The following is a 25733-nucleotide window of genomic DNA, read 5'->3' as shown; positions in this document are numbered from 1 at the left end:
ATGGCAATAGGTAGGCAAGCAGGAGGAGAAAGAGATTCTGATAGTTGAAGCCCTTTCAGGATTAGTGAAATTTGTGAGTTGCAGAGTGTAGAGCTGGGACAGTGAAATTGAGTTGAGTTTGTAGAAAAACTTTATGCTGGAAATTCAAATCTTATAGCTCTGTTCTTAAGGGACATAAAACAGGATGACACTACGGGCACTGAAAATGATGGAAAGGAATGTTGAATGCAAAGTGAAATTTTAAAGCAATTCCAGGATGACCGGTACATTTGCAGTGAGCGGGGAGTGATGCTGAGAAGAGTTGTTTCTTGAGCCTGCAGAAATCAGGGAATGCAGCAGGTGGCTCACATGAATGTCAGGTCTGAAAAATGAGGAATCTGAGTTTGCAGGAGGTCGTCTTCGGAAGCCAATGCTCTGAATCTCTGCGTTTGGAAACAAGAAAGAGAATCAATTATATTCAGGTGGCCGAGAATGTGTTGAGCTCTGAAAATGAACTGATGAGTAACAGATAAACAGGTAATCCTTCTGAATATTCTCATTATATGGTGGGAGAATGAACGATCTTGTTAAAGATTTAGACTGAAGGTGAATTGTGAGTGGAGAAGAATGGATTTTGAGCCCAGGAAGACCCCCAAAAGGAGTGCGGCTACAGCAAATGGACACACTTTGCGCAATGACGAGGAGTGATCGGTTATAGGAATAATGCTGAATTCGTTGGGCCATGGAGCAGAAAACCAATTTTCCCTTGTAGTATCCTCCAAAGCCAAGAGAGGGAGCTGCATCTTTGAACGGCTGAATGTCTTTGTGCAGCAGGAGACAGTTGTCGTAAAAGAAAGTACTGCCATTCCTTTCTTTTAGTAGGAGCACCCACAGGCGGAGTTCCTTGCGAAAAAAAAAAAAAAAAAACCAAACCATAAGTATGACATCATTGAGGGAATCGACAGAAAGGATCAAATAGAGAGAAGGTAGGAGATAAAAGCTCTGCCTCGAGGATTTATCCTCATTGCGTACAAATTGCAAAGCATATGACATGGTTTATTTAAAATTTCCAGAAAGCTTTTGACAAAGTCCCACATAAAAGATTAATTTCTCAAACTGAATGCAGTAGGGATTCAATGAAATGCATGCACGTGGATTAGGGAGTAGTTAACATGTAGAAAACAGAAGGCCTTCAGAGTATGCAGTATTGCGGCCCTGACTGATATTCAAAGAAATGGGAATGGTTTTGAAAGTGTTTGAATAAACTGCCGGTAAGCTGAAAGAAGAAAAGCATCTCACAGAGAAGAGACCACTATGGGGTCGTGCTGGACACCCATGGCGGCCGGGGAGGTCACTGCAGGGGCCTGCTGAATGCCTGCAGTGAGGGGAGGGTAACCTAAAAGGTTACATTTGGAAGACCGCGGAGGTAAGGAATAGAAGGGGGCAGTGGGGCCCTGTTGAAGCTCGCAGCTGGTAGAAAACCGTTTGACAGAGAAGGGAGCACTATGGGGGCCTGCTGGACGCCCATAGTGGCCAGCGAGGTCACTGCAGGGGCCTGCAGTGATGGGGGGTGGGGAATGCGGGAGCAGCCGCACCCAACTGTAATTACTGATTAGAGGAGACATCAAAAATAGAGCAATGTAACCAGTGGTGTATTACAGGGATCAGTATTAGGTCCTCTGCTATTCCTAATCTACATAATGATTTAGATTATGGCATAGTAAGCAGACTTGTTAAATTTGCACACAACACAAAAATAGGTGGAGTGGCAAACACTGTTGCAGCAGCGAAGGTCATTCAAAATGATCTAGACAGCATTCAGAACTGAGCAAGCACATGGCAAATGACATTTAATAGAGAAGTGTAAAGTACTGCACACAGGCAAGAAAAATGTGCATTATAAATATCATATGGAAGATACTGAAATTGAAGGAATCTTTGAAAATGACCTAGGAGTTTATGTTGACTCAGATATGCCTTCATCTAGACAATGTGGGGAAGCTGTAAAAAGGCCAACAAGATGCTCGGATATATTGTGAAAAGTTTTGGGGGGGGGGGGGGGGGACCGGACAGAAAAGTGGAAATATAAAAAATACAATCCCCTGAGGACAGGCTCAATGGGCATGATTTTAAATGTGTTTGATATATTGGCTTTAGCCAGTCATGCGTTTTTCCCAGCAATTTTGATTAAGAATATGGCGTGGTCGATTTGCATATTGCAGGGAGCAATCTTCGTGAGGGACTGTTGATGCTGGATGTGATGGAGTTACGGTGAGCGGAAATGAAGGAAGTTACAGGCAGAATAGCACAGGTTCCTTCAATGAAGTTATTACAAATCTGGCAAAACAATCTCTGGATACAAATGCTCAAAACTGCCGATGAGCAGTGAGGGAAGGGAACCAGAAAGGTTAGGGAACCTGCAGTGAGGGAAGTGAACCAGAAAGGTTATAGTTAGAGGTGAAGGGAGCACTATGGGGGCCTGCTGGATGCCCATAGTGGCCAAAGAGGTCATTGCAGGGGCCTGCTGGACGCCTGCAGTGAGGGAGGGGAACCAGAAAGGTTATAGTTAGAGGTGAAGGGAGCACTATGGGGGCCTGCTGGACGCCCATAGTGGCCAAAGAGATCACTGCAGGGGCCTGCTGGACGCCTGCAGTGATGAGGGGGTGTAACCAGAAAGGTTACAGATGCATATTATACAACAGTGGCGGGTGTCGAAACCCCCAGGATAGATCGCGGGAGCAGCCGCTCCTAACTGTAAAAACAATCTCTAGAAACAAATGCTCAAAACTGCTGAAGCGCAGAAAGAAAAGCATTTCACAGAGAAAGGATCACTATGAGGGCCTGCTGGACGCCCATAGTGGCCAAAGAGGTCACTGCAGGGGCCTGCTGGACGCCTGCAGTGAGGGGAGGTAACCTGAAAGGTTATAGTTGGAGCCAGAATGCTCAGGAACTGCTAAATGAGCCTTTGATTGACAGGTGCGATGGTCCTGCTTTCGGATTTTTCCGGTAGTAGAAGCGCTTCGTGGAGATGCAGTCGGTGCGGGCGAGGTGTTTCAAGTCCGCTTATAATACGCGGAAATTGGGCTAGCTTCTTGAGTCGCGGGTTGGAATTTGTAAAACACCCATACTGACATGGGTTGGGCTTGTTTTGTCGTTACACTTGGCAACACTGGGTAAAGCAACGATCAGTGCTGACGTCATAGCGCCTGCGACGGGAAGGATGAAATAAAGTAAACAAATTCTCCTTACGTGCTGTAGATTTGAATGGGATGTTGTTGCTACGAAGATAAAGCTGGATCCGGGAGATCGTCCAGTCTCTGATTTCAGGAGTTGCGGAGGAACAGTGGCCAGGCGGGAGCCACAGCAGACAGGAGAAGCTGACATCTGGGCAGAGAAGTTTGGAGTGGTAATACCGCCGACCAAAGTTGTGGTGGAGTTGGCCCGGGAAGGGCTGGTTGAACTGGTTGCGTGGATCTCGGCTCCGGGGAAACAGCAAACAGATCGTCATCCGTCGAAACGGAATAATCCAGAATGCAGACCATGATGCGTGCATGTACGATGAAATCAAAACGCAACTGAGAGATAAGTGAAGAGGGTATTTATAGTGCTAACAATTTAAATTAGCTAATGTGTAAATTGAATGATTCAATTTGGTGATGCGGAGATTGGTGTCTGACCCTCCTCCCGAACTTTAATTATAAATTTCATTTAATGTACAGGGTGATCAGGAGCACTGTTGTGGGGAAGTATTCTCCACAGAGTTAACTAGACAGGCAACAACATCACAGGTTATAGAGAGTCAGCTACTTTTGTGTTATAGTACATTTTTCACATTTTGTTCTAGTAAACACAAAAGCTGAAGTCCGGTTCCACATACAAACAGCTGATTGGATTCCTGAAGATGTGCGACAAAAGAGTATTTCTCAGGTAACATCAATACTAAGATTACATATTCACTTGAGCTGACTGCTAATAACATTGAAGAAATGTGAAAGTTAACTAACAGCTGGTGTGTAAAGGGTAAATATTTTAACTTGTAACTGAAATGAAAGCTTAACAAAAAACACCTCTATGAATCTGTGCTATACGATGAAAACATGAATAAAGTCAGACATTGGTCTAATTAGTTTGTTATAAGGCTATGATTTTGATGCAGTACTTTTTAGTTCGTTTTACTGGCAAGGTGCGGCAAAAAAACAAGAATTCACGGAAAGTTGTCCAAATGTAGGTTTAGCTACATCAACATACACAAGAGCATTTAAATAGTACACCAGAACCAATAATATAAAGACTTGCTTTTGACTGCTGGCAAGTTTAAATGTTACTTTAGAGTGAACCAGGATTTCGAGTTTTCCACGATTCGGAAATAGAATGTTGTAAAAAGAGCCTCTAAGTTGGAAAACTTCTGTTCTCCGATGCATTGTTGTTCTTTCTTTACAGAAAACAGCTCTCACAATTGTTTTTCTTTTAGCTGTCACCAATTTACATACTTGCTCGCTCAGTTATCTCATTCGCTGACCTACACAGCTACACATAAATGCTGCGTGAATACACAACCAAACAATTTACAGACACTCGCAGATTAGTATTTTCAGTACATTTTTTAAAGGAAATAAAGGAAGCGCCTCATCAAATGTGTTTCACATCCATTTTCAGGCGTCCAAGACTACATTCAAATTCACGATTTTCAGGATTTCCATGACCTCTGTGACAAAATCGTAGCCTTAGTTTTACTTACAAAAAAATACCATGAATTGCATACATCAGGGGATAGCAGCGTGACATAGTACACAGCTGCGTGACACTGGAACATTTACAAAATTGAGGAGGTGTGTGAACTTTTTTTTTTTGTAAGTAAATAAATATCAGGGACTTTAATATGTTCTACTGTTTTGAGCACTACATGTAATAGGTCAGGCCTCAGAACTGGCTGTTAAAACCCTGTTAGTTATGTTTTTATTTATTTATTTTGCATCTCAGCATACAAACCGAATAAACAGAAGTGGGGAGCTGATCGTCACCTCGGAAGTGAGCCGGTACCAGATGCGCAATCTGTCTGACTGTTTGCAGAAGATCCGAGACATGATCGCTGCTGCCAGCGTGAAACACAAGCAGCCTTCCCAAGAAGACGTGGCTCTCCGACGCTACAGGTAATCTTCCTGTGACACCAGGATCTGATCAGGGCTGCCAAGAGCTCATTTAAAACTGGGATCATTACCTTGTACCACGACACAGCAATGCACTAGCCCTCAATTATACTATTTCAGATGCTGATCCTTCCCGTAGCAAACAATCTAACCGCACTCTGCTCTAAGAGGGTTGTGATATTGGCGTCACTTCTTGGATTTTGGATGATAACAGATATTAGCTTCATGCTCATTTTCCCATATCCAGTTGTCTTCATGTTTACAAACTATTTGATCAGAGATGCCGTAACCTTACAATTTGCCTCCAGAGCAAATTAACATTGTTTCTCTTTTCAGGATGGACAAAATGAACCGAGAACGCCTGCAGCAAAAGAAAATGCACACTGCAGTGAAGCGAAGCCGACGCGAGGAGTTTGATTGAAGGTGATGCCAGGATATGAAGGCTGGCTGCATTGAAGCAATCTGTAAAGAATAAATGAATGACTTGTACAAAGTGTTGTTTGTTCCTCGTTTATTTTAATTTGTCGGCTGGTTTTGCTGGGTTGGGTAATTGGAAGTTATGAATAGTTTTCTAAATAGTTACTCGGATGTACCACATGTGTAAGAGTTGATCAGTTGAAAGAGGCATGATCAGTATGACTCTAAAATACTGGCTGGCACAGTGGACTGTAAATTAACATCTTAAAATACATCTGCACATTGCTGTGTGTTTACAATGGTTGTGGTGTTGGAAAGTTAGGTTACTTGTTTGCTGAGCAGTGTCAAAGTAGCCTCCTGACATGGTAATGGTAAACTGAGTGCGTGTTTCACATTTTTTTAATGCGTACAAAAGGCAGATAAGCAGCTTCTCTGGACCGCTGGTTTTCGTTCTCAAAGGGATTTATTTTAGCAAAGGGAAATTGGAAGTGTACATTAAAGCTCAACCACGCCTTCACCAATACCCAAGATTACCATATAACTCCATGTGAAACTCAAAATGGAGCGAGGTAACCAGTGGTGTACCACAGGGATCAGTATTAAGTCCTCTGCTATTCCTGATCTACATTAATGATTTAGATTCTGGTATAGTAAGCAAACAAAAAGTTAAATTTGCAGACGACACAAAAATAGGAGGAGTGGCAAACACTGTTGAAGCAGCAAAGGTCATTCAAAATGATCTAGACAGCATTCAGAATTGGGCAGACACATGGCAAATGAAATTTAATAGAGAAAAGTGTAAAGTATTGCATGCGGGCAATAAAAATGTGCATTATAAATATCATATGGGAGATAGTGAAATTGAAGAAGGGAACTATGAAAAAGACCTAGGAGTTTATGTTGACTCAGAAATGTCTTCATCTAGACAATGTGGGGAAGCTATAAAAAAGGCTAACAAGATGCTCGGATATATTGTGAGAAGTGTTGAATTTAAATCAAGGGAAGTAATGTTAAAACTCTGCAATGCATTAGTAAGACCTCACCTAGAATATTGTGTTCAGTTCTGGTCACCTCGTTACAAAAATGATATTGCTGCTCTAGAAAGAGTGCAAAGAAGAGCAACCAAAATTATCCCGGGTTTAAAAGGCATGTCGTATGCAGACAGGCTAAAAGAATTGAATCTATACAGTCTTGAACAAAGAAGACTACGCGGCGATCTGATTCAAACATTCAAAATCCTAAAAGGTATAGACAATGTCAACCCAGGGGACTTATTTGACCTGAAAAAAGAAACAAGGACCAGGGCTCACAAATGGAGATGAGATAAAGGGGCATTCAGAACAGAAAATAGGACGCGCATTTTTTACACAGAGAATTGTGAGGGTGTGGCACAAACTCCCCTGTAATGTTGTTGAAGCTGAAACCCTGGGATGCTTCAAGAAGCTGCTTGATGAGATTCTGGGATCATTAAGCTACTAACAACCAAACGAGCAAGATGGGCTGAATGGCCTCCTCTCGTTTGTAAACTTTCTTATGTTCTTATGTTCTTATAGAAACGTCAGCTCGATGAAACACTTTTTAATATCTTAAGAATAATAATGCTAAAATGATTGTCCTACGGGGATTTGAACTCAGATCACAGGATTGAAAGTCATGAGTGATAACCATTACACCATGGAAACCATATTTATGTATCGGCCACTTAACTGTAATAAATACATCATTTTATTATTATTCTATTTTTTGTAAGCGTTTCTACTGCTGTTGTTTTAATTTGATACGTTTAGGTTATATTTTAGACAATTTGGTGGATTCTTGATCTCCTTAGTTCGATCTAGGCAGTGGTGAAGAACTTCAGATATTTTCCACAAGGGGGCGATACACCATGGCAGCGGCTAACCACAGTAGTATTGGTGTGAACCAAGCAGAAACTCAATATTTTTAAAAGCGTGAATATGAATTTACAGAAAAGAACTTTTCCAAAATATATAAATGAAAAAAGATAAATTGGTTGGCCAAGAAATAAACTATGGTATGCATTCTCTAGATTGTGGAACATTCATAGAAATAAACTTCCTGCTGATTTCCAAATTTCCTGAAGGAATCAGAGCCAGACAGAAGCACCTGCCATCAACCAAGTGCCTGAATCAGCTCCCTGCACACTGTATTACATTCCTCCATTTCCCAGCCTGGGTCAGCTCTCTGCACACTGTACTGCATTCCTCCATATCCCTGCCTGAGTCAACTCTGTGCACACTGTACTGCATTCCTCCATATCCCTGTCTGAATCAGATCTCTGCACACTGTACTGCATTCCTCCATATCCCTGCCTGAATCAGCTCACTGCACACTGTACTGCATTTCTCCATATGCCTGCCTGAGTCAGCACTGCACACTGTACTGCATTCCTCAATATCCCTGCCTGAATCAGCTCTGCACACTGTACTGCATTCCTCCATATCCCTACCTGAATCAGCTCTTCACATTTTACTGCATTCCTCCATATCCCTCCCCGAATCAGCTATGCACATTGTAGTGCATTCCTCTATATCCCTGAATGAATCAGCTCTGCACACTGTACTGCATTTCTTCATATCCCTGCCTGAATCAGATCTTTGCACACTGTACTGCATTCCTCCATATCCCTGTCTGAATCAGATCTCTGCACACTGTACTGCATTCCTCCATATCCCTGCCTGAATCAGCTCACTGCACACTGTACTGCATTTCTCCATATGCCTGCCTGAGTCAGCACTGCACACTGTACTGCATTCCTCAATATCCCTGCCTGAATCAGCTCTGCACACTGTACTGCATTCCTCCATATCCCTACCTGAATCAGCTCTTCACATTTTACTGCATTCCTCCATATCCCTCCCCGAATCAGCTATGCACATTGTAGTGCATTCCTCTATATCCCTGAATGAATCAGCTCTGCACACTGTACTGCTTTTCTTCATATCCCTGCCTGAATCAGATCTTTGCACACTGTACTGCATTCCTCCATATCCCTGTCTGAATCCGCTCTCTGCACACTGTACTGCATTCCTCCATATCCCTGCTTGAATCAGCTCTCTGCACACTGTACTGGATTCCTCCATATCCCTGCTTGAATCAGCTCTCTGCACACTGTACTGCATTTCTCCATATCCCTGCCTGAATCCGCTCTCTGCTCACTGTACTGCCTTCCTCTATATCCCTGCATGAATCAGCTCTCTGTACACGGTAATGCATTCCTTCATATCACTGCCTGAATCAGCTCTCTGCACACTGTACTACATTCCTCCATATCCCTGCCTGAATCCGCTCTCTGCTCACTGTACTGCCTTCCTCCATATCCCTGCATGAATCAGATCTCTGTACACGGTAATGCATTCCTTCATATCCCTGCCTGAATCAGCTCTCTGCACACGGTACTGCATTCCTCCATATCCCTGTCTGAATCAGCTCTCTGCACACTGTACTGCATTCCACCATATTGCTTCCTAAAACAGCTCTCCACACTGTACTGCATTCCTCCATGTCCCCGCCTGAATCAGCTCTCTGCACATTGTACTGCATTCCTCCATATCGCTGCCTGAATCAGCTCTGCACACAGTACTGCATTCCTCCATATACCTGCCTGAATCAACTCTGCACACTGTACTGCATTCCTCCATGTCCCAGCCTGAATCAGCTCTCTGCACATTGTACTGCATTCCTCCATATCCCTGCCTGAATCAGATCTCTGCACATTGTACTGCATTTCTCCATATCGCAGCCTGAATCAGCTCTGCACACTGTACTGCATTCCTCTATTTTCCTGCCTGAATTAGGTCTGCACACTGTACTGCTTTCCTCCATATCCCTGCCTGAATCAGCTCTGCACACTGTACTGCATTCCTCCATATCCCTGCCTGAATCAGCTACCTGCACACTGTACTGCATTCCTCCATATCCCTGCCTGAATCAGCTCTGCACACTGTACTGCATTCCTCCATATCCCTGCCTGAATCAGCTCTGCACACTGTACTGCATTCCTCTATATCCCTGCCTGAATCAGCTCTGCACACTGTACTGCATTCCTCCATATCCCTGCCTGAATCAGCTCTGCACACTGTACTGCATTCTATTTCCCTGCCTGAATCAGCTCTGCACACTGTACTGCATTCCTCCATATCCCTGCCTGAATCAGCTACCTGCACACTGTACTGCATTCCTCCATATCCCTGCCTGAATCAGCTCTGCACACTGTACTGCATTCCTCTATATCCCTGCCTGAATCAGCACTGCACATTGTACTGCATTCCTCCATATCCCTGCCTGAATCAGCTCTCTGCACACGGTACTGCATTCCTCCATATCTCTGTCTGAATCAGCTCTCTGCACACTGTACTGCATTCCTCCATATTGCTTCCTAAATCAGCTCTGCACACGGTACTGCATTCCTCCATATCCCTGCCTGAATCAGATCTCTGCACACTGTACTGCATTCCTTCATATCCCTGCCTGAATCAGCTCAGTGCTCACTTTACTGCAATCCTCAATGTCCCTGCCTGAATCAGCTCTCTGCACACTATATTGAATTCCTCCATATTGCTTCCTAAATCAGCTCTGCACACGGTACTGCATTCCTCCATATCCCTGCCTGAATCAGATCTCTGCACATTGTACTGCATTCCTTCATATCCCTGCCTGAATCAGCTCTCTGCACACTGTACTGCATTCCTCCATATCCCTGCCTGAATCAGATCTCTGCACACTGTACTGCATTCCTTCATATCCCTGCCTGAATCAGCTCAGTGCACACTTTACTGCAATCCTCAATGTCCCTGCCTGAATCAGCTCTCTGCACACTGTACTGGATTCCTCCATATCCCTGCCTGCATCAGCTCTATGCACACTGTACTGCATTCCTCCATATCCCTGCAAAGGGTAAATATTTTAACTTCTAACTGAAATGAAAGCTTAACAAAAAACACCTCTATGAATCTGTGCTATACGATGAAAACATGAATAAAATCAGACATTGGTCTAATTAGTTTGTTATAAGGCTATGATTTTGATGCAGTACTTTTTAGTTAATTTTACTGGCAAGGTGCGGCAAAAAAACAAGAATTCACGGAAAGTTGTCCAAATGTAGGTTTAGCTACATCAACATACACAAGAGCTTTTAAATAGTACACCAGAACCAATAATATAAAGACTTGCTTTTGACTGCTGGCAAGTTTAAATGTTACTTTAGAGTACAAAACTTTACCGTACAGACTTCAGACTCCGACATCATTTCTTGTAAGAGTCGAGGGTCTCAGTGCGACAAATGTTTGAAATTCTCCCTTTCGGGTTTCCCTGTTGGTTGAGAGGACGGATGTACCAACGATGTCGCTTTTAAAACCTCTTGATAAGAGGTACAATCTCAGCACATTTACTTTAAATGTAAATGTATCCAATTTTGCGAATGCAATCTGTATTTAAAGTGTGAACAACAGCTGTGACCACTTTGCGCAGTCAAAAGTGCTGCGACACGACGCGTCCCGTACAGCAAATAGTGAAGCTGCACAGCTTGTAGTTGATTCATCTGCGATAGATTAAGATTTCCATTACACGAGAGTAGATGTTAAAAATTCATGCTGATTTGAACTCGGCTCTCGCCAAGATAAGCACCAACTAAGACGTAGCTTTACAGTAAACTAATGTGATCCATATGCGTCTCCATCCATTTACGTTTCCTTCCATATGATGATGTAGATATCCTTCTGTCTGGTGTTAATGGCTGAAGTGTAATGCTGGCTCCAGGGATCAGCTTATTTTGCCTCCCTGGCGCATCAGCACACACAACGGCTGCGATGCTGGCTCCGGGGATCAACCAAAGTGCGGCCTCCCCAGCGCATCAGCATGACAACCGTCTGGATTGAGCTAAGTAGGGTACATCTCTGGGGTTTTCAAGTGGGCACCTTCCATCCTCAGTGTTTCGTCGACTAGCCCACGACACCTCAAGAGGGCTCGACGGTGATTCTGGCGTCCCAGCATCACCCCCCTCCGTCCCCCACTCAACTCAGCCCAGCTTACTTACCTGTCCCCAGCCAGAATCTTTCCGTCTCAACCACAGCCAGTTGCTGGTCCTCTCTGCTGCTTCAGATAAGTTCTTCACTGTGCGACGCAACTCTTGGCCACTGAATCCGACGTCTCTGAGAAACCGGGTTGTAGAGTGTGCCACAAATCCTCGACAACCCACTTCCACTGGGTAAACCCGAACTCTCCATCCTCGCTGTTCCGCTTCAGTGGCTAGTTGAGCATACCGCAGTTTCTTCCTCTCATACGCCTCATCTACAGCATCCTCCCATGGCACTGTTAACTCTACCAGGTGAACAAGGCGTGCTGATCCAGACCACAAGACAATATCTGGTCGAAGGTTAGTGGTGGCAATCTCAGGTGGAAAAATAAGCCATTGACCAACATCTGCCAGCATTTTCCAGTCTCTAGCAGCATCCAGTTGTCCTGGGCGAGGATTGGTTTTAACACCTTTTCTTGGTGGTTGCTCTCCTGGGCGGAGGAATGTTGTCTTTTGTGTGTAATGTTTTGATGGAACAGGTGGCAACTTATTGGTCATGTTACGCTTGTCTTCCAATGCTAAGGCCAAACATCGCAGCACCTGGTCATGGCGCCAAGTAAACCGTCCTTGGCTAAGAGCCACCTTACATCCTGTCAAAATGTGCCTTAATGTTGCAGGTGATGAACACAAAGGACATGAGGGATCCTCTCCTACCCAGAGGTTTAGGTTCTGTGGTGATTGGAGAACATCATATGTTGACCTGATGAGGAAACTGATCCTGCTCTGTTCCATTGACCATAGGTCTTGCCAGCCAATCTTGCGTTGTTCCACACTCTCCCATCTCATCCATTCTCCCTGTTTGGCCTGGGAAATGGCCTTTATACACCTCATCCTCTCCTCCTGCTTTTGCACCTCGTTGACTACCAGCTTCCTTCTTTGAGCTGGGGCCGCCTTGTGCCATGTAGGAGGAGTTGAACTGAAACCAAGACCCCCTCTTCCATGCTGAACTTGCCCCATGATATCACCAATTCGAAGGGCAGCCTTTGCATCTTCCACAGCTTTCTTTGCCGCCCACTTTCTTCCAGTTTTCAACACAGGTGCTGCCTCCCTTACGCATTTATCGCGTGACTCTACTAATGTCATTTCCAATCTGACCTTGGCGCACTTAAACTCCTCGGTTAGAGCAGAGACTGGTAGCTGCAGTATTCCTTTACCATAAAGTCCCACTCTGCTGAGGCAGCGTGGAACTCCCAACCATTTCCTGATGTATGAACTGATTAAAGCTTCCAGCTTCTCTACTGTTGTCAAAGAAACCTCGTACACAGTCAGTGGCCACAGCAACCTCGGCAGTAGACCAAACTGAAAGCACCAGAGTTTTAGTTTACCTGGTAGAGCGCAGCTGTCTATGCTCTTCAACCCTTCCACTGCTTGTTGTCTAACTTCTCCCACACGAACTGTGTCCTTTAGATCCCCGTCGTACCATCTCCCAAGACTCTTCACTGGCTTCTCAGACACTGTTGGTATTGCCTCACCATTAATGAAGAATGTTTTATCTACTACTTTGCCTTTAATTATAGAGATGCTCCTTGATTTAGTGGGCTTGAATTGCATTCGTGCCCATTCAATGTTATTGGTTAATTTGCCCAATAATCGATTAGTGCAGGCGACTGTTGTAGTCATGGTTGTCATGTCATCCATGTATGCTCGAATTGGTGGTAGTCGCATTCCAGAAGCCAAGCGCTCTCCTCCTACTACCCATTTTGATGCCCTAATGATTACTTCCATTGCCATGGTAAAAGCCAGCGGAGAAATGGTGCATCCTGCCATTATTCCAACCTCTAGGCATTGCCATGTAGTGCTGAATTCTGAAGTTGAAAAACTGAATTGCAAATCTCCAAAATAGGCTTTCACTAAATTTGTTATTGTCATCGGTACACTGAAAAAATCAAATGCTGCCCAAAGTAGTTCATGTGGCACTGAACCATATGCATTAGCCAAATCCAGGAATGTCACATGGAGCTCCTTCCTCTCCTTTTTAGCTGATTGAATTTGTTGCCAGATCACATTGATGTGTTCGAAGCAACCTGGGAAACCTGGAATGCCCGCTTTTTGTATTGAAGTGTCAATGAAGCAGTTCTTTAATAGGTAAGCTGACAATCTCTGAGCAATAATGCTGAAGAAAATCTTGCCTTCTACGTTTAATAGGGAAATGGGACGAAACTGACTGATGCTTGTAGAATCTTTTTCTTTAGGTATAAAGACTCCACCTGCTCGGCGCCATGCTCTTGGTACAACCTGTTTTTCCCATGCCACTTTCATCAATTTCCACAGAATTCGTAGAACTCTTGAAGCACTCTTGTACACTCTGTACGGAACTCCATTAGGCCCTGGAGATGATGAAGCCCTTGCTTTTTTCACAGCTTGCTCTATTTCTTTCCACTTAGGTGCACAGTCCTCCATTTGGTATTCTGGTGGATTGATAGGTGGGATGTCTGACGGAATTGACATAGGCTCCTGCCTTTTTGAATCTGTATGTGTTTCCTCCAAATATCTCTCCAGCTCAACCTTAGATACTTTTAGTGTGCCATTCTTCTCACTGGTGAATAACTTCTTTACAAATTTGAATGGGTCTTTATAAAAGTTAGCTCTCGCACGCTCCTTCTTTTTGTAGCGTTTCCATAGGCGCTCAGCTCTGCGCAATGTTGCAAGCTTATCTTTTATGACCCTTTGTAAGAGATTGAGTCCCTCCTTCTGACTTTGTTCTGCTCTTCTCCATTGGTTCCTCAGCTGTCTCCTTTCTCTAACTAAGCGTTCAATCTCCTGCTGCCGTCTAGACTTTCCAGGAATAGTTTGTACTTTTTCCTTCCTTTTTTCAACTCCAAACCTCTCACTTCCATATGCGTAGATGATGTCCCCAAATTTATCCAGCTTCTTTTCAACTGTTCCACTTAATCTTTCCAATGCAACGCAGAGATCTGTGTTTACTGTGTCCCATGCAGTTTTCTCACAAGCTCTTGGCCATTTAACTCCAGGCTTGTGCCCGTTGAGGTTCTTTTCTCTCTTATGCTGGTTTGTCTGACCGGGTTCACAAGGATCATTATGTTCATCACTAACTGTGTCCATGCAAGTCCTCCTCACATCTATGACAGGGGTGCTGATATCCTGCGAACTGTGGTTTGCTTCCTGTCGCTGGATTTCATTCGACTGACTTGACTGACTTCGTAAGAAGTACTGATCAATGCGAGGCCCTTGTCCCTTCTCCCTCAAGCATTTCATTCTCCCTTGATGAATCTTCAAACCCCTGACCGTTGTCGCCTTGCTCCAGCCGCAGACACAAACCTGGAGTTCCATGTCTTTGTTAACTGCAGATCTTGAACTAGTCTTTTGTGAAGTACTCTCCATACTCATATCTGTTTCCGTTCCTAAGTCATTAACCGTGTTGTCCAACGTTGAGTCATCTTCCGCCCCAGCTCTCGCAGACTCTAGGGGTATTTTTCTCTTTAATTTCTTAGAAGCCTTGGGCGGGTGTCTCCAGCATCCTGTAAACACAGAGCTGGATACTGCCGACAAGGGTAGCTAACCCTTACCAGCCCCAATGGGGTCTCTTTCCTCCTGTCAGCTGTCTCTCCAGGCTGTCACAAGGTCTTTCCCTTGTTGCCAGCTGCACTATTCACAGCAGTCACTGGACGTATCCAGATCTTCATGATTTCCATTACACGAGAGTAGATGTTAAAACTTCATGCTGATTTGAACTCGGCTCTCGCCAAGATAAGCACCAACTAAGACGTAGCTTTACAGTAAACTAATGTGATCCATATGCGTCTCCATCCATTTACGTTTCCTTCCATATGATGATGTAGATATCCTTCTGTCTGGTGTTAATGGCTGAAGTGTAATGCTGACTCCAGGGATCAGCTTATTTTGCCTCCCTGGCGCATCAGCACACACAACGGCTGCGATGCTGGCTCCGGGGATCAACCAAAGTGCGGCCTCCCCAGCGCATCAGCATGACAACCGTCTGGATTGAGCTAAGTAGGGTACATCTCTGGGGTTTTCAAGTGGGCACCTTCCATCCTCAGTGTTTCGTCGACTAGCCCACGACACCTCAAGAGGGCTCGACGGTGATTCTGGCGTCCCAGCATCACCCCCCTCCGTCCCCCACTCAACTCAGCCCAGCTTACTTACCTGTCCCCAGCCAGAATCTTTCCGTCTCAACCACAGCCAGTTGCTGCTCCTCTCCTCTCTGAAGGAATCTACGTAAGGAATTGATCATTTGACATATACTGGACTATACATTAGGTACATTTCTAACGAGATCACACTGATGTAGAACATATTTCTATATTTAAGTTAAATTATTTTCCTTACCACACTAAAGGAAAAGAGCCTATATCACTTTTTAAAACGCAGAAACATGTACACTGACTTACATTGTATTATTTGATCTGAAATACAAGTTACACAATTAATAAATAAAATCTAAAATAAAAAACCGACCACGAAGGGACTCGAACCCTCAATCTTCTGATTCGAAGTCAGACGCCTTATCCATTAGTCCACGCGGTCTTTCACCGAAAGAGAGCTTTTCCGTAAATACTTTACTCTATAATTAGCGTAGTTTGTTCATAACGAAGCAAACAGATACAGCACTACCACAGTCCCAAAGAAGTACGGAATTAAAAAAGCAGCCAGTAGCCCCGCCCATACCCTAAAGCTATGTGCTTACCCAATTGGCGCTGCCTCTTGTCTGTTATTTTCCTATTGCTGAGTGATGCCCCGCCCCTCGTACTCAGGGCACAAATGGAATTGACTGACGCTTCTGTGATGTAATGGTTTTATAAACAATACATACCGGTATGTGATTGTTAATATGAAATATATATAAAAGCGGCTGAAATACAAACTGACAAAAAAAATCTAGCAGAGGATGGTTTCGATCCATCGACCTCTGGGTTACGGGCCCAGCACCTTCCGCTGCGCCACTCTGCTTTTGCTCAGTTGTCAAATGTTTAATAAGATACTGTTAAATTAATTAATATAATGGACTACTATTTAATCATAGCGGTTAACGTTACTTTAGGGTGGTAAGGTTAAATTGCCTTTACCAGACACCGTGTTTAAATGGTTACTGACGCTAACCATGTTGAAATATATGTTTATTTATTTTGATGAATAATAGCTGAAGAGAGGGGAAACGTCTGGAAAGTTTATTATAAAACAGTCGTGAGAAAAAAAAAACATACACGTTACACCCCAGATGGGACTCGAACCCACAATCCCTGGCTTAGGAGGCCAGTGCCTTATCCATTAGGCCACTGGGGCTCCTAAAGAAAATGCCGTTCTTGCTCATATTTGTGTACCTGACTATCGCTAAATACAGAATGGAAGGTAACCCAAAAAAAAAATATATTAACGCTTTACCTTTTTACCTGTACTGTACTCTGCAAGCTTTTTATGGTCACCTCGGATTTTTCAGTACAGGTTGCAAAAGCAGACAAAAGCAAATAAAAGTATTTCTGAGGGTTTTATACTTTAGATTTTATGGCTAAAAGTGCCATCCCACACCTTTGCAGTGAATTTCTCAGGATTTATTATGATAGAAACGTCAGTTCGACGAAACACTTTTTAATAACTTAAGAATAATAATGCACTGAAACGAAGGTCCCACCGAGATTTGAACTCGGATCGCTGGATTCAGAGTCCAGAGTGCTAACCATTACACCATGGAACCCATATTTACGCCGTGGCCACGTAACTGTAATAAATACATCATTTTATTATTATTCTTTTTTTTTGTTGTTGTTGTGTGTGTAAGAGTTTCTACTGCGATTGTTTTAATTAGCATTAATCTTGGACTACCTTACCCAGGGTAACATTACACAGTCCAAGATTGGTTTTAATCGGGCTGTGAAAGCAGCCGAATATGTTTACAATGACTTGGATCCGGGAATCCAGAGCTTTAAAAACTGTAATAAGTCCAGACTAGTTTGGAAAAGCTTGTCTTCGTTCAGACTGTATCACAATCCCCCATCCTTCACTGCTATGACATAATAGTGTTGCATTGAATTGCTACTTTTTATAAAGCATGTTATTGTGAAGCATGTTTACTGACGTGCACCTTTTGTTTTTGTGTAGATCGCCTCACCATTACCTACTGTCGAAGCAGTGGCCCTGGAGGCCAGAATGTTAATAAAGGTATGGAAATGGAAGTCTTTGTTAAAATATTCACAAGCATGTTTAATGTACAGGGTGATCAGGAGCACTGTTGTGGGGAAGCATTCTCCACAGAGTTAACTAGACAGGCAACAACATCACAGGTTACAGAGAGTCAGCTACTGTTGTGTTATAGTACATTTTTCACATTTTGTTCTAGTAAACACACAAGCTGAAGTCCGGTTCCACATACAAACAGCTGATTGGATTCCTGAAGATGTGCGACAAAAGATTATTTCTCAGGTAACATCAATACTAAGATTACATATTCACTGGAGCTGACTGCTAATAACATTGAAGAAATGTGAAAGTTAACTAACAGCTGGTGTGTAAAGGGTAAATATTTTAACTTCTAACTGAAATGAAAGCTTAACAAAAAACACCTCTATGAATCTGTGCTATACGATGAAAACATGAATAAAATCAGACATTGGTCTAATTAGTTTGTTATAAGGCTATGATTTTGATGCAGTACTTTTTAGTTCGTTTTACTGGCAAGGTGCGGCAAAAAAACAAGAATTCACGGAAAGTTGTCCAAATGTAGGTTTAGCTACATCAACATACACAAGAGCTTTTAAATAGTACACCAGAACCAATAATATAAAGACTTGCTTTTGACTGCTGGCAAGTTTAAATGTTACTTTAGAGTACAAAACTTTACCGTCCAGACTTCAGACTCCGACATCATTTCTGGTCAGAGTCGAGGGTCTCAGTGCGACAAATGTTTGAAATTCTCCCTTTCGGGTTCCCTGTTGGTTGAGAGGACGGATGTACCAACGATGTCGCTTTTAAAACCTCTTGATAAGAGGTACAAACTCAGCACATTTACTTTAAATGTAAATGTATCCAATTTTGCGAATGCAATCTGTATTTAAAGTGTGAACAACAGCTGTGACCACTTTGCGCAGTCAAAAGTGCTGCGACACGACGCGTCCCGTACAGCAAATAGTGAAGCTGCACAGCTTGTAGTTGATTCACCTGCGATAGAAGGAATCTACGTAAGGAATTGATCATTTGACATATACTGGACTATACATTAGGTACATTTCTAACGAGATCACACTGATGTAGAACATATTTCTATATTTAAGTTAAATTATTTTCCTTACCACACCAAAGGAAAAGAGCCTATATCACTTTTTAAAATGCAGAAACATGTACACTGACTTACATTGTATTATTTGATCTGAAATACAAGTTACACAATTAATAAATAAAATCTAAAATAAAAAAAACGACCATGAAGGGACTCGAACCCTCAATCTTCTGATTCGAAGTCAGACGCCTTATCCATTAGGCCACGCGGTCTTTCACCGAAAGAGAGCGTTTACGTAAATACTTTCATCTATAATTAGCGTAGTTTGTACTACAGTATCAACGAAATATTTTTTCATAACAAAGCAAACAAGTACAGAACTACCACAGTCCCAAAGAGGTTCGGAAATAAAAAAGCAGCCAGTAGCCCCGCCCATACCCTAAAGCTATGTGCTTACCCAATTGGCGCTGCCTCTTGTCTGTTATTTTCCTATTGCTGAGTGATGCCCCGCCCCTCGTACTCAGGGCACAAATGGAATTGACTGACGCTTCTGTGAAGTAAAGGTTTTATAAACAATACATACCGGTATGTGATTGTTAATATGAAATTTATATAAAAGCGGCTGAAATACAAACTGACAAAAAAAATCTAGCAGAGGATGGTTTCGATCCATCGACCTCTGGGTTATGGGCCCAGCACGCTTCCGCTGCGCCACTCTGCTTTTGCTCAGTTGTCAAATGTTTAATAAGATACTGTTAAATTAATTAATATAATGGATTACTATTTAATCATAGCGGTTAACGTTACTCTAGGGTGGTAAGGTTAAATTGCCTTTACCAGACACCGTGTTTAAATGGTTACTGACGCTAACCATGTTGAAATATATGTTTATTTATTTTGATGAATAATAGCTGAAGAGAGGGGAAACGTCTGGAAAGTTTATTATAAAACAGTCGTGAGAAAAAAAACATACACGTTACACCCCAGATGGGACTCGAACCCACAATCCCTGGCTTAGGAGGCCAGTGCCTTATCCATTAGGCCACTGGGGCTCCTAAAGAAAAAGCCGCTCTTGCTCATATTTGTGTGCCTGACTATCGCTAAATACAGAATGGAAGGTAACCCCAAAAAAAAAATTAACGCTTTACCTTTTTACCTGTACTGTACTCTGCAAGCTTTTTACGGTCACCTCGGATTTTTCAGTACAGGTTGCAAAAGCAGACAAAAGCAAATAAAAGTATTTCTGAGGGTTGTATACTTTAGATTTTATGGCTAAAAGGTGCCATCCCACAACTTTGCAGTGAATTTCTCAGCATTTATTATGATAGAAACGTCAGTTCGACGAAACACTTTTTAATAACTTAAGAATAATAATGCACTGAAACGAAGGTCCCACCGAGATTTGAACTCGGATCGCTGGATTCAGAGTCCAGAGTGCTAACCATTACACCATGGAACCCATATTTACGCCTTGGCCACGTAACTGTAATAAATACATCATTTTATTATTATTCTTTTTTTTGTTGTTGTTGTGTGTGTAAGAGTTTCTACTGCGATTGTTTTAATTAGCACTAATCTTGGACTACCTTACCCAGGGTAACATTACACAGTCCAAGATTGGTTTTAATCGGGCTGTGAAAGCAGCCGAATATGTTTACAATGACTTGGATCCGGGAATCCAGAGCTTTAAAAACTGTAATAAGTCCAGACTAGTTTGGAAAAGCTTGTCTTCGTTCAGACTGTATCACAATCCCCCATCCTTCACTGCTATGACATAATAGTGTTGCATTGAATTACTACTTTTTATAAAGCATGTTATTGTGAAGCATGTTTACTGACGTGCACCTTTTGTTTTTGTGTAGGTCGCCTCACCATTACCTACTGTCGAAGCAGTGGCCCTGGAGGCCAGAATGTTAATAAAGGTATGGAAATGGAAGTCTTTGTTAAAATATTCACAAGCATGTTTAATGTACAGGGTGATCAGGAGCACTGTTGTGGGGAAGCATTCTCCACAGAGTTAACTAGACAGGCAACAACATCACAGGTTACAGAGAGTCAGCTACTGTTGTGTTATAGTACATTTTTCACATTTTGTTCTAGTAAACACACAAGCTGAAGTCCGGTTCCACATACAAACAGCTGATTGGATTCCTGAAGATGTGCGACAAAAGATTATTTCTCAGGTAACATCAATACTAAGATTACATATTCACTGGAGCTGACTGCTAATAACATTGAAGAAATGTGAAAGTTAACTAACAGCTGGTGTGTAAAGGGTAAATATTTTAACTTCTAACTGAAATGAAAGCTTAACAAAAAACACCTCTATGAATCTGTGCTATACGATGAAAACATGAATAAAATCAGACAATGGTCTAATTAGTTTGTTATAAGGCTATGATTTTGATGCAGTACTTTTTAGTTCGTTTTACTGGCAAGGTGCGGCAAAAAAACAAGAATTCACGGAAAGTTGTCCAAATGTAGGTTTAGCTACATCAACATACACAAGAGCTTTTAAATAGTACACCAGAACCAATAATATAAAGACTTGCTTTTGACTGCTGGCAAGTTTAAATGTTACTTTAGAGTACAAAACTTTACCGTCCAGACTTCAGACTCCGACATCATTTCTGGTCAGAGTCGAGGGTCTCAGTGCGACAAATGTTTGAAATTCTCCCTTTCGGGTTCCCTGTTGGTTGAGAGGACGGATGTACCAACGATGTCGCTTTTAAAACCTCTTGATAAGAGGTACAAACTCAGCACATTTACTTTAAATGTAAATGTATCCAATTTTGCGAATGCAATCTGTATTTAAAGTGTGAACAACAGCTGTGACCACTTTGCGCAGTCAAAAGTGCTGCGACACGACGCGTCCCGTACAGCAAATAGTGAAGCTGCACAGCTTGTAGTTGATTCACCTGCGATAGAAGGAATCTACGTAAGGAATTGATCATTTGACATATACTGGACTATACATTAGGTACATTTCTAACGAGATCACACTGATGTAGAACATATTTCTATATTTAAGTTAAATTATTTTCCTTACCACACCAAAGGAAAAGAGCCTATATCACTTTTTAAAATGCAGAAACATGTACACTGACTTACATTGTATTATTTGATCTGAAATACAAGTTACACAATTAATAAATAAAATCTAAAATAAAAAAAACGACCATGAAGGGACTCGAACCCTCAATCTTCTGATTCGAAGTCAGACGCCTTATCCATTAGGCCACGCGGTCTTTCACCGAAAGAGAGCGTTTACGTAAATACTTTCATCTATAATTAGCGTAGTTTGTACTACAGTATCAACGAAATATTTTTTCATAACAAAGCAAACAAGTACAGAACTACCACAGTCCCAAAGAGGTTCGGAAATAAAAAAGCAGCCAGTAGCCCCGCCCATACCCTAAAGCTATGTGCTTACCCAATTGGCGCTGCCTCTTGTCTGTTATTTTCCTATTGCTGAGTGATGCCCCGCCCCTCGTACTCAGGGCACAAATGGAATTGACTGACGCTTCTGTGAAGTAAAGGTTTTATAAACAATACATACCGGTATGTGATTGTTAATATGAAATTTATATAAAAGCGGCTGAAATACAAACTGACAAAAAAAATCTAGCAGAGGATGGTTTCGATCCATCGACCTCTGGGTTATGGGCCCAGCACGCTTCCGCTGCGCCACTCTGCTTTTGCTCAGTTGTCAAATGTTTAATAAGATACTGTTAAATTAATTAATATAATGGACTACTATTTAATCATAGCGGTTAACGTGTCTTTAGGGTGGTAAGGTTAAATTGCCTTTACCAGACACCGTGTTTAAATGGTTACTGACGCTAACCATGTTGAAATATATGTTTATTTATTTTGATGAATAATAGCTGAAGAGAGGGGAAACGTCTGGAAAGTTTATTATAAAACAGTCGTGAGAAAAAAAACATACACGTTACACCCCAGATGGGACTCGAACCCACAATCCCTGGCTTAGGAGGCCAGTGCCTTATCCATTAGGCCACTGGGGCTCCTAAAGAAAAAGCCGCTCTTGCTCATATTTGTGTGCCTGACTATCGCTAAATACAGAATAGAAGGTAACCCCAAAAAAAAAATTAACGCTTTACCTTTTTACCTGTACTGTACTCTGCAAGCTTTTTACGGTCACCTCGGATTTTTCAGTACAGGTTGCAAAAGCAGACAAAAGCAAATAAAAGTATTTCTGAGGGTTGTATACTTTAGATTTTATGGCTAAAAGGTGCCATCCCACAACTTTGCAGTGAATTTCTCAGCATTTATTATGATAGAAACGTCAGTTCGACGAAACACTTTTTAATAACTTAAGAATAATAATGCACTGAAACGAAGGTCCCACCGAGATTTGAACTCGGATCGCTGGATTCAGAGTCCAGAGTGCTAACCATTACACCATGGAACCCATATTTACGCCTTGGCCACGTAACTGTAATAAATACATCATTTTATTATTATTCTTTTTTTTGTTGTTGTTGTTGTGTGTGTAAGAGTTTCTACTGCGATTGTTTTAATTAGCACTAATCTTGGACTACCTTACCCAGGGTAACATTACACAGTCCAAGATTGGTTTTAATCGGGCTGTGAAAGCAGCCGAATATGTTTACAATGACTTGGATCCGGGAATCCAGAGCTTTAAAAACTGTAATAAGTCCAGACTAGTTTGGAAAAGCTTGTCTTCGTTCAGACTGTATCACAATCCCCCATCCTTCACTGCTATGACATAATAGTGTTGCATTGAATTACTACTTTTTATAAAGCATGTTATTGTGAAGCATGTTTACTGACGTGCACCTTTTGTTTTTGTGTAGGTCGCCTCACCATTACCTACTGTCGAAGCAGTGGCCCTGGAGGCCAGAATGTTAATAAAGGTATGGAAATGGAAGTCTTTGTTAAAATATTCACAAGCATGTTTAATGTACAGGGTGATCAGGAGCACTGTTGTGGGGAAGCATTCTCCACAGAGTTAACTAGACAGGCAACAACATCACAGGTTACAGAGAGTCAGCTACTGTTGTGTTATAGTACATTTTTCACATTTTGTTCTAGTAAACACACAAGCTGAAGTCCGGTTCCACATACAAACAGCTGATTGGATTCCTGAAGATGTGCGACAAAAGATTATTTCTCAGGTAACATCAATACTAAGATTACATATTCACTGGAGCTGACTGCTAATAACATTGAAGAAATGTGAAAGTTAACTAACAGCTGGTGTGTAAAGGGTAAATATTTTAACTTCTAACTGAAATGAAAGCTTAACAAAAAACACCTCTATGAATCTGTGCTATACGATGAAAATATGAATAAAATCAGACAATGGTCTAATTAGTTTGTTATAAGGCTATGATTTTGATGCAGTACTTTTTAGTTCGTTTTACTGGCAAGGTGCGGCAAAAAAACAAGAATTCACGGAAAGTTGTCCAAATGTAGGTTTAGCTACATCAACATACACAAGAGCTTTTAAATAGTACACCAGAACCAATAATATAAAGACTTGCTTTTGACTGCTGGCAAGTTTAAATGTTACTTTAGAGTACAAAACTTTACCGTCCAGACTTCAGACTCCGACATCATTTCTGGTCAGAGTCGAGGGTCTCAGTGCGACAAATGTTTGAAATTCTCCCTTTCGGGTTCCCTGTTGGTTGAGAGGACGGATGTACCAACGATGTCGCTTTTAAAACCTCTTGATAAGAGGTACAAACTCAGCACATTTACTTTAAATGTAAATGTATCCAATTTTGCGAATGCAATCTGTATTTAAAGTGTGAACAACAGCTGTGACCACTTTGCGCAGTCAAAAGTGCTGCGACACGACGCGTCCCGTACAGCAAATAGTGAAGCTGCACAGCTTGTAGTTGATTCACCTGCGATAGAAGGAATCTACGTAAGGAATTGATCATTTGACATATACTGGACTATACATTAGGTACATTTCTAACGAGATCACACTGATGTAGAACATATTTCTATATTTAAGTTAAATTATTTTCCTTACCACACCAAAGGAAAAGAGCCTATATCACTTTTTAAAACGCAGAAACATGTACACTGACTTACATTGTATTATTTGATCTGAAATACAAGTTACACAATTAATAAATAAAATCTAAAATAAAAAAACCGACCACGAAGGGACTCAAACCCTCAATCTTCTGATTCGAAGTCAGACGCCTTATCCATTAGGCCACGCGGTCTTTCACCGAAAGAAAGCGTTTACGTAAATACTTTCATCTATAATTAGCGTAGTTTGTACTACAATATCAGTAGTAATAGTACTATAGCTTATGTCAAAAGTCTAATTTATGACCCTTTTGACTTTTTTTTTTTGACCTTATAGGTATGAATTTATGAATATATAATGAGGGGCATGGATTTATGAATTTATAAATATATAATGAGGGGCGGGGATTTTATGGTTGTTACAAGACAGATATGCTTATTGAATATAGGTTTATATATATATATATATATATATATATATATATATATATATATATATATATATATATATATATATATATATATATACCTATAAACTTATGGCACATCTTTTTATAAGATATGGACAAAAAAAATCATGTTTAATATGTTTATTTATGTAATCGGAATAGTGGGATACCCATGTTTTTATAAATGCTTATGTTAACTTATGCTTTGTGCAGACAACGTTAAAGTTTTTTTTTTTTTTTTTTTTTTTTTACATAAGACACACATAATGAAAAGAAAAAGTTTAAAAAGAAATTATTAAAAAACATAAAGAAAAAACAAAAACAAAAAGAAAAGAAAACACATTATTCCCCCCTTTAAAAGCATGTAATCAAACATTATACACAGTAAAACTTGGAGTGTTTTGGCGTTTTAAAAAAGGGGTCACAGA

At 41.6% G+C, this 25733-nt stretch overlaps 1 protein-coding gene and 10 non-coding genes across 11 annotated transcripts; 1 reads left to right on the top strand and 10 right to left on the bottom strand.

Moving 5' to 3' along the window:
• Positions 1-4677: 4677 nt before the first annotated feature.
• LOC131697997 (large ribosomal subunit protein mL62-like) lies at positions 4678-5613 on the top strand. Its single transcript, XM_058990482.1, has 3 exons — positions 4678-4686; positions 4960-5129; positions 5463-5613. The coding sequence occupies exons 1-3, from the start codon at positions 4678-4680 to the stop codon at positions 5545-5547; spliced, it is 264 nt and encodes an 87-aa protein (XP_058846465.1). The 3' UTR covers positions 5548-5613.
• Positions 5614-16067: 10454 nt separating this feature from the next.
• Positions 16068-16140, bottom strand: trnar-ucg (transfer RNA arginine (anticodon UCG)). The gene has a single exon. It is a non-coding gene; the product is annotated as a tRNA-Arg (tRNA).
• Positions 16141-16823: 683 nt separating this feature from the next.
• On the bottom strand, positions 16824-16896 carry trnar-ccu (transfer RNA arginine (anticodon CCU)). Its single transcript has one exon. It is a non-coding gene; the product is annotated as a tRNA-Arg (tRNA).
• A 337-nt stretch (positions 16897-17233) lies between these two features.
• trnaq-cug (transfer RNA glutamine (anticodon CUG)) lies at positions 17234-17305 on the bottom strand. Its single transcript has one exon. It is a non-coding gene; the product is annotated as a tRNA-Gln (tRNA).
• Positions 17306-19022: 1717 nt separating this feature from the next.
• Positions 19023-19095, bottom strand: trnar-ucg (transfer RNA arginine (anticodon UCG)). Its single transcript has one exon. It is a non-coding gene; the product is annotated as a tRNA-Arg (tRNA).
• A 707-nt stretch (positions 19096-19802) lies between these two features.
• Positions 19803-19875, bottom strand: trnar-ccu (transfer RNA arginine (anticodon CCU)). The gene has a single exon. It is a non-coding gene; the product is annotated as a tRNA-Arg (tRNA).
• Positions 19876-20210: 335 nt separating this feature from the next.
• trnaq-cug (transfer RNA glutamine (anticodon CUG)) lies at positions 20211-20282 on the bottom strand. Its single transcript has one exon. It is a non-coding gene; the product is annotated as a tRNA-Gln (tRNA).
• Positions 20283-21998: 1716 nt separating this feature from the next.
• Positions 21999-22071, bottom strand: trnar-ucg (transfer RNA arginine (anticodon UCG)). Its single transcript has one exon. It is a non-coding gene; the product is annotated as a tRNA-Arg (tRNA).
• A 707-nt stretch (positions 22072-22778) lies between these two features.
• On the bottom strand, positions 22779-22851 carry trnar-ccu (transfer RNA arginine (anticodon CCU)). The gene has a single exon. It is a non-coding gene; the product is annotated as a tRNA-Arg (tRNA).
• Positions 22852-23186: 335 nt separating this feature from the next.
• Positions 23187-23258, bottom strand: trnaq-cug (transfer RNA glutamine (anticodon CUG)). Its single transcript has one exon. It is a non-coding gene; the product is annotated as a tRNA-Gln (tRNA).
• A 1719-nt stretch (positions 23259-24977) lies between these two features.
• On the bottom strand, positions 24978-25050 carry trnar-ucg (transfer RNA arginine (anticodon UCG)). The gene has a single exon. It is a non-coding gene; the product is annotated as a tRNA-Arg (tRNA).
• Positions 25051-25733: the final 683 nt, after the last annotated feature.

This window comes from Acipenser ruthenus, chromosome 17 (assembly GCF_902713425.1).
Source record: "Acipenser ruthenus chromosome 17, fAciRut3.2 maternal haplotype, whole genome shotgun sequence".
NCBI lineage: Eukaryota > Metazoa > Chordata > Actinopteri > Acipenseriformes > Acipenseridae > Acipenser > Acipenser ruthenus.
The sequence above is the reverse complement of the archived record's forward strand: the minus strand, read 5'-3'. Positions and strand labels throughout refer to the sequence as shown.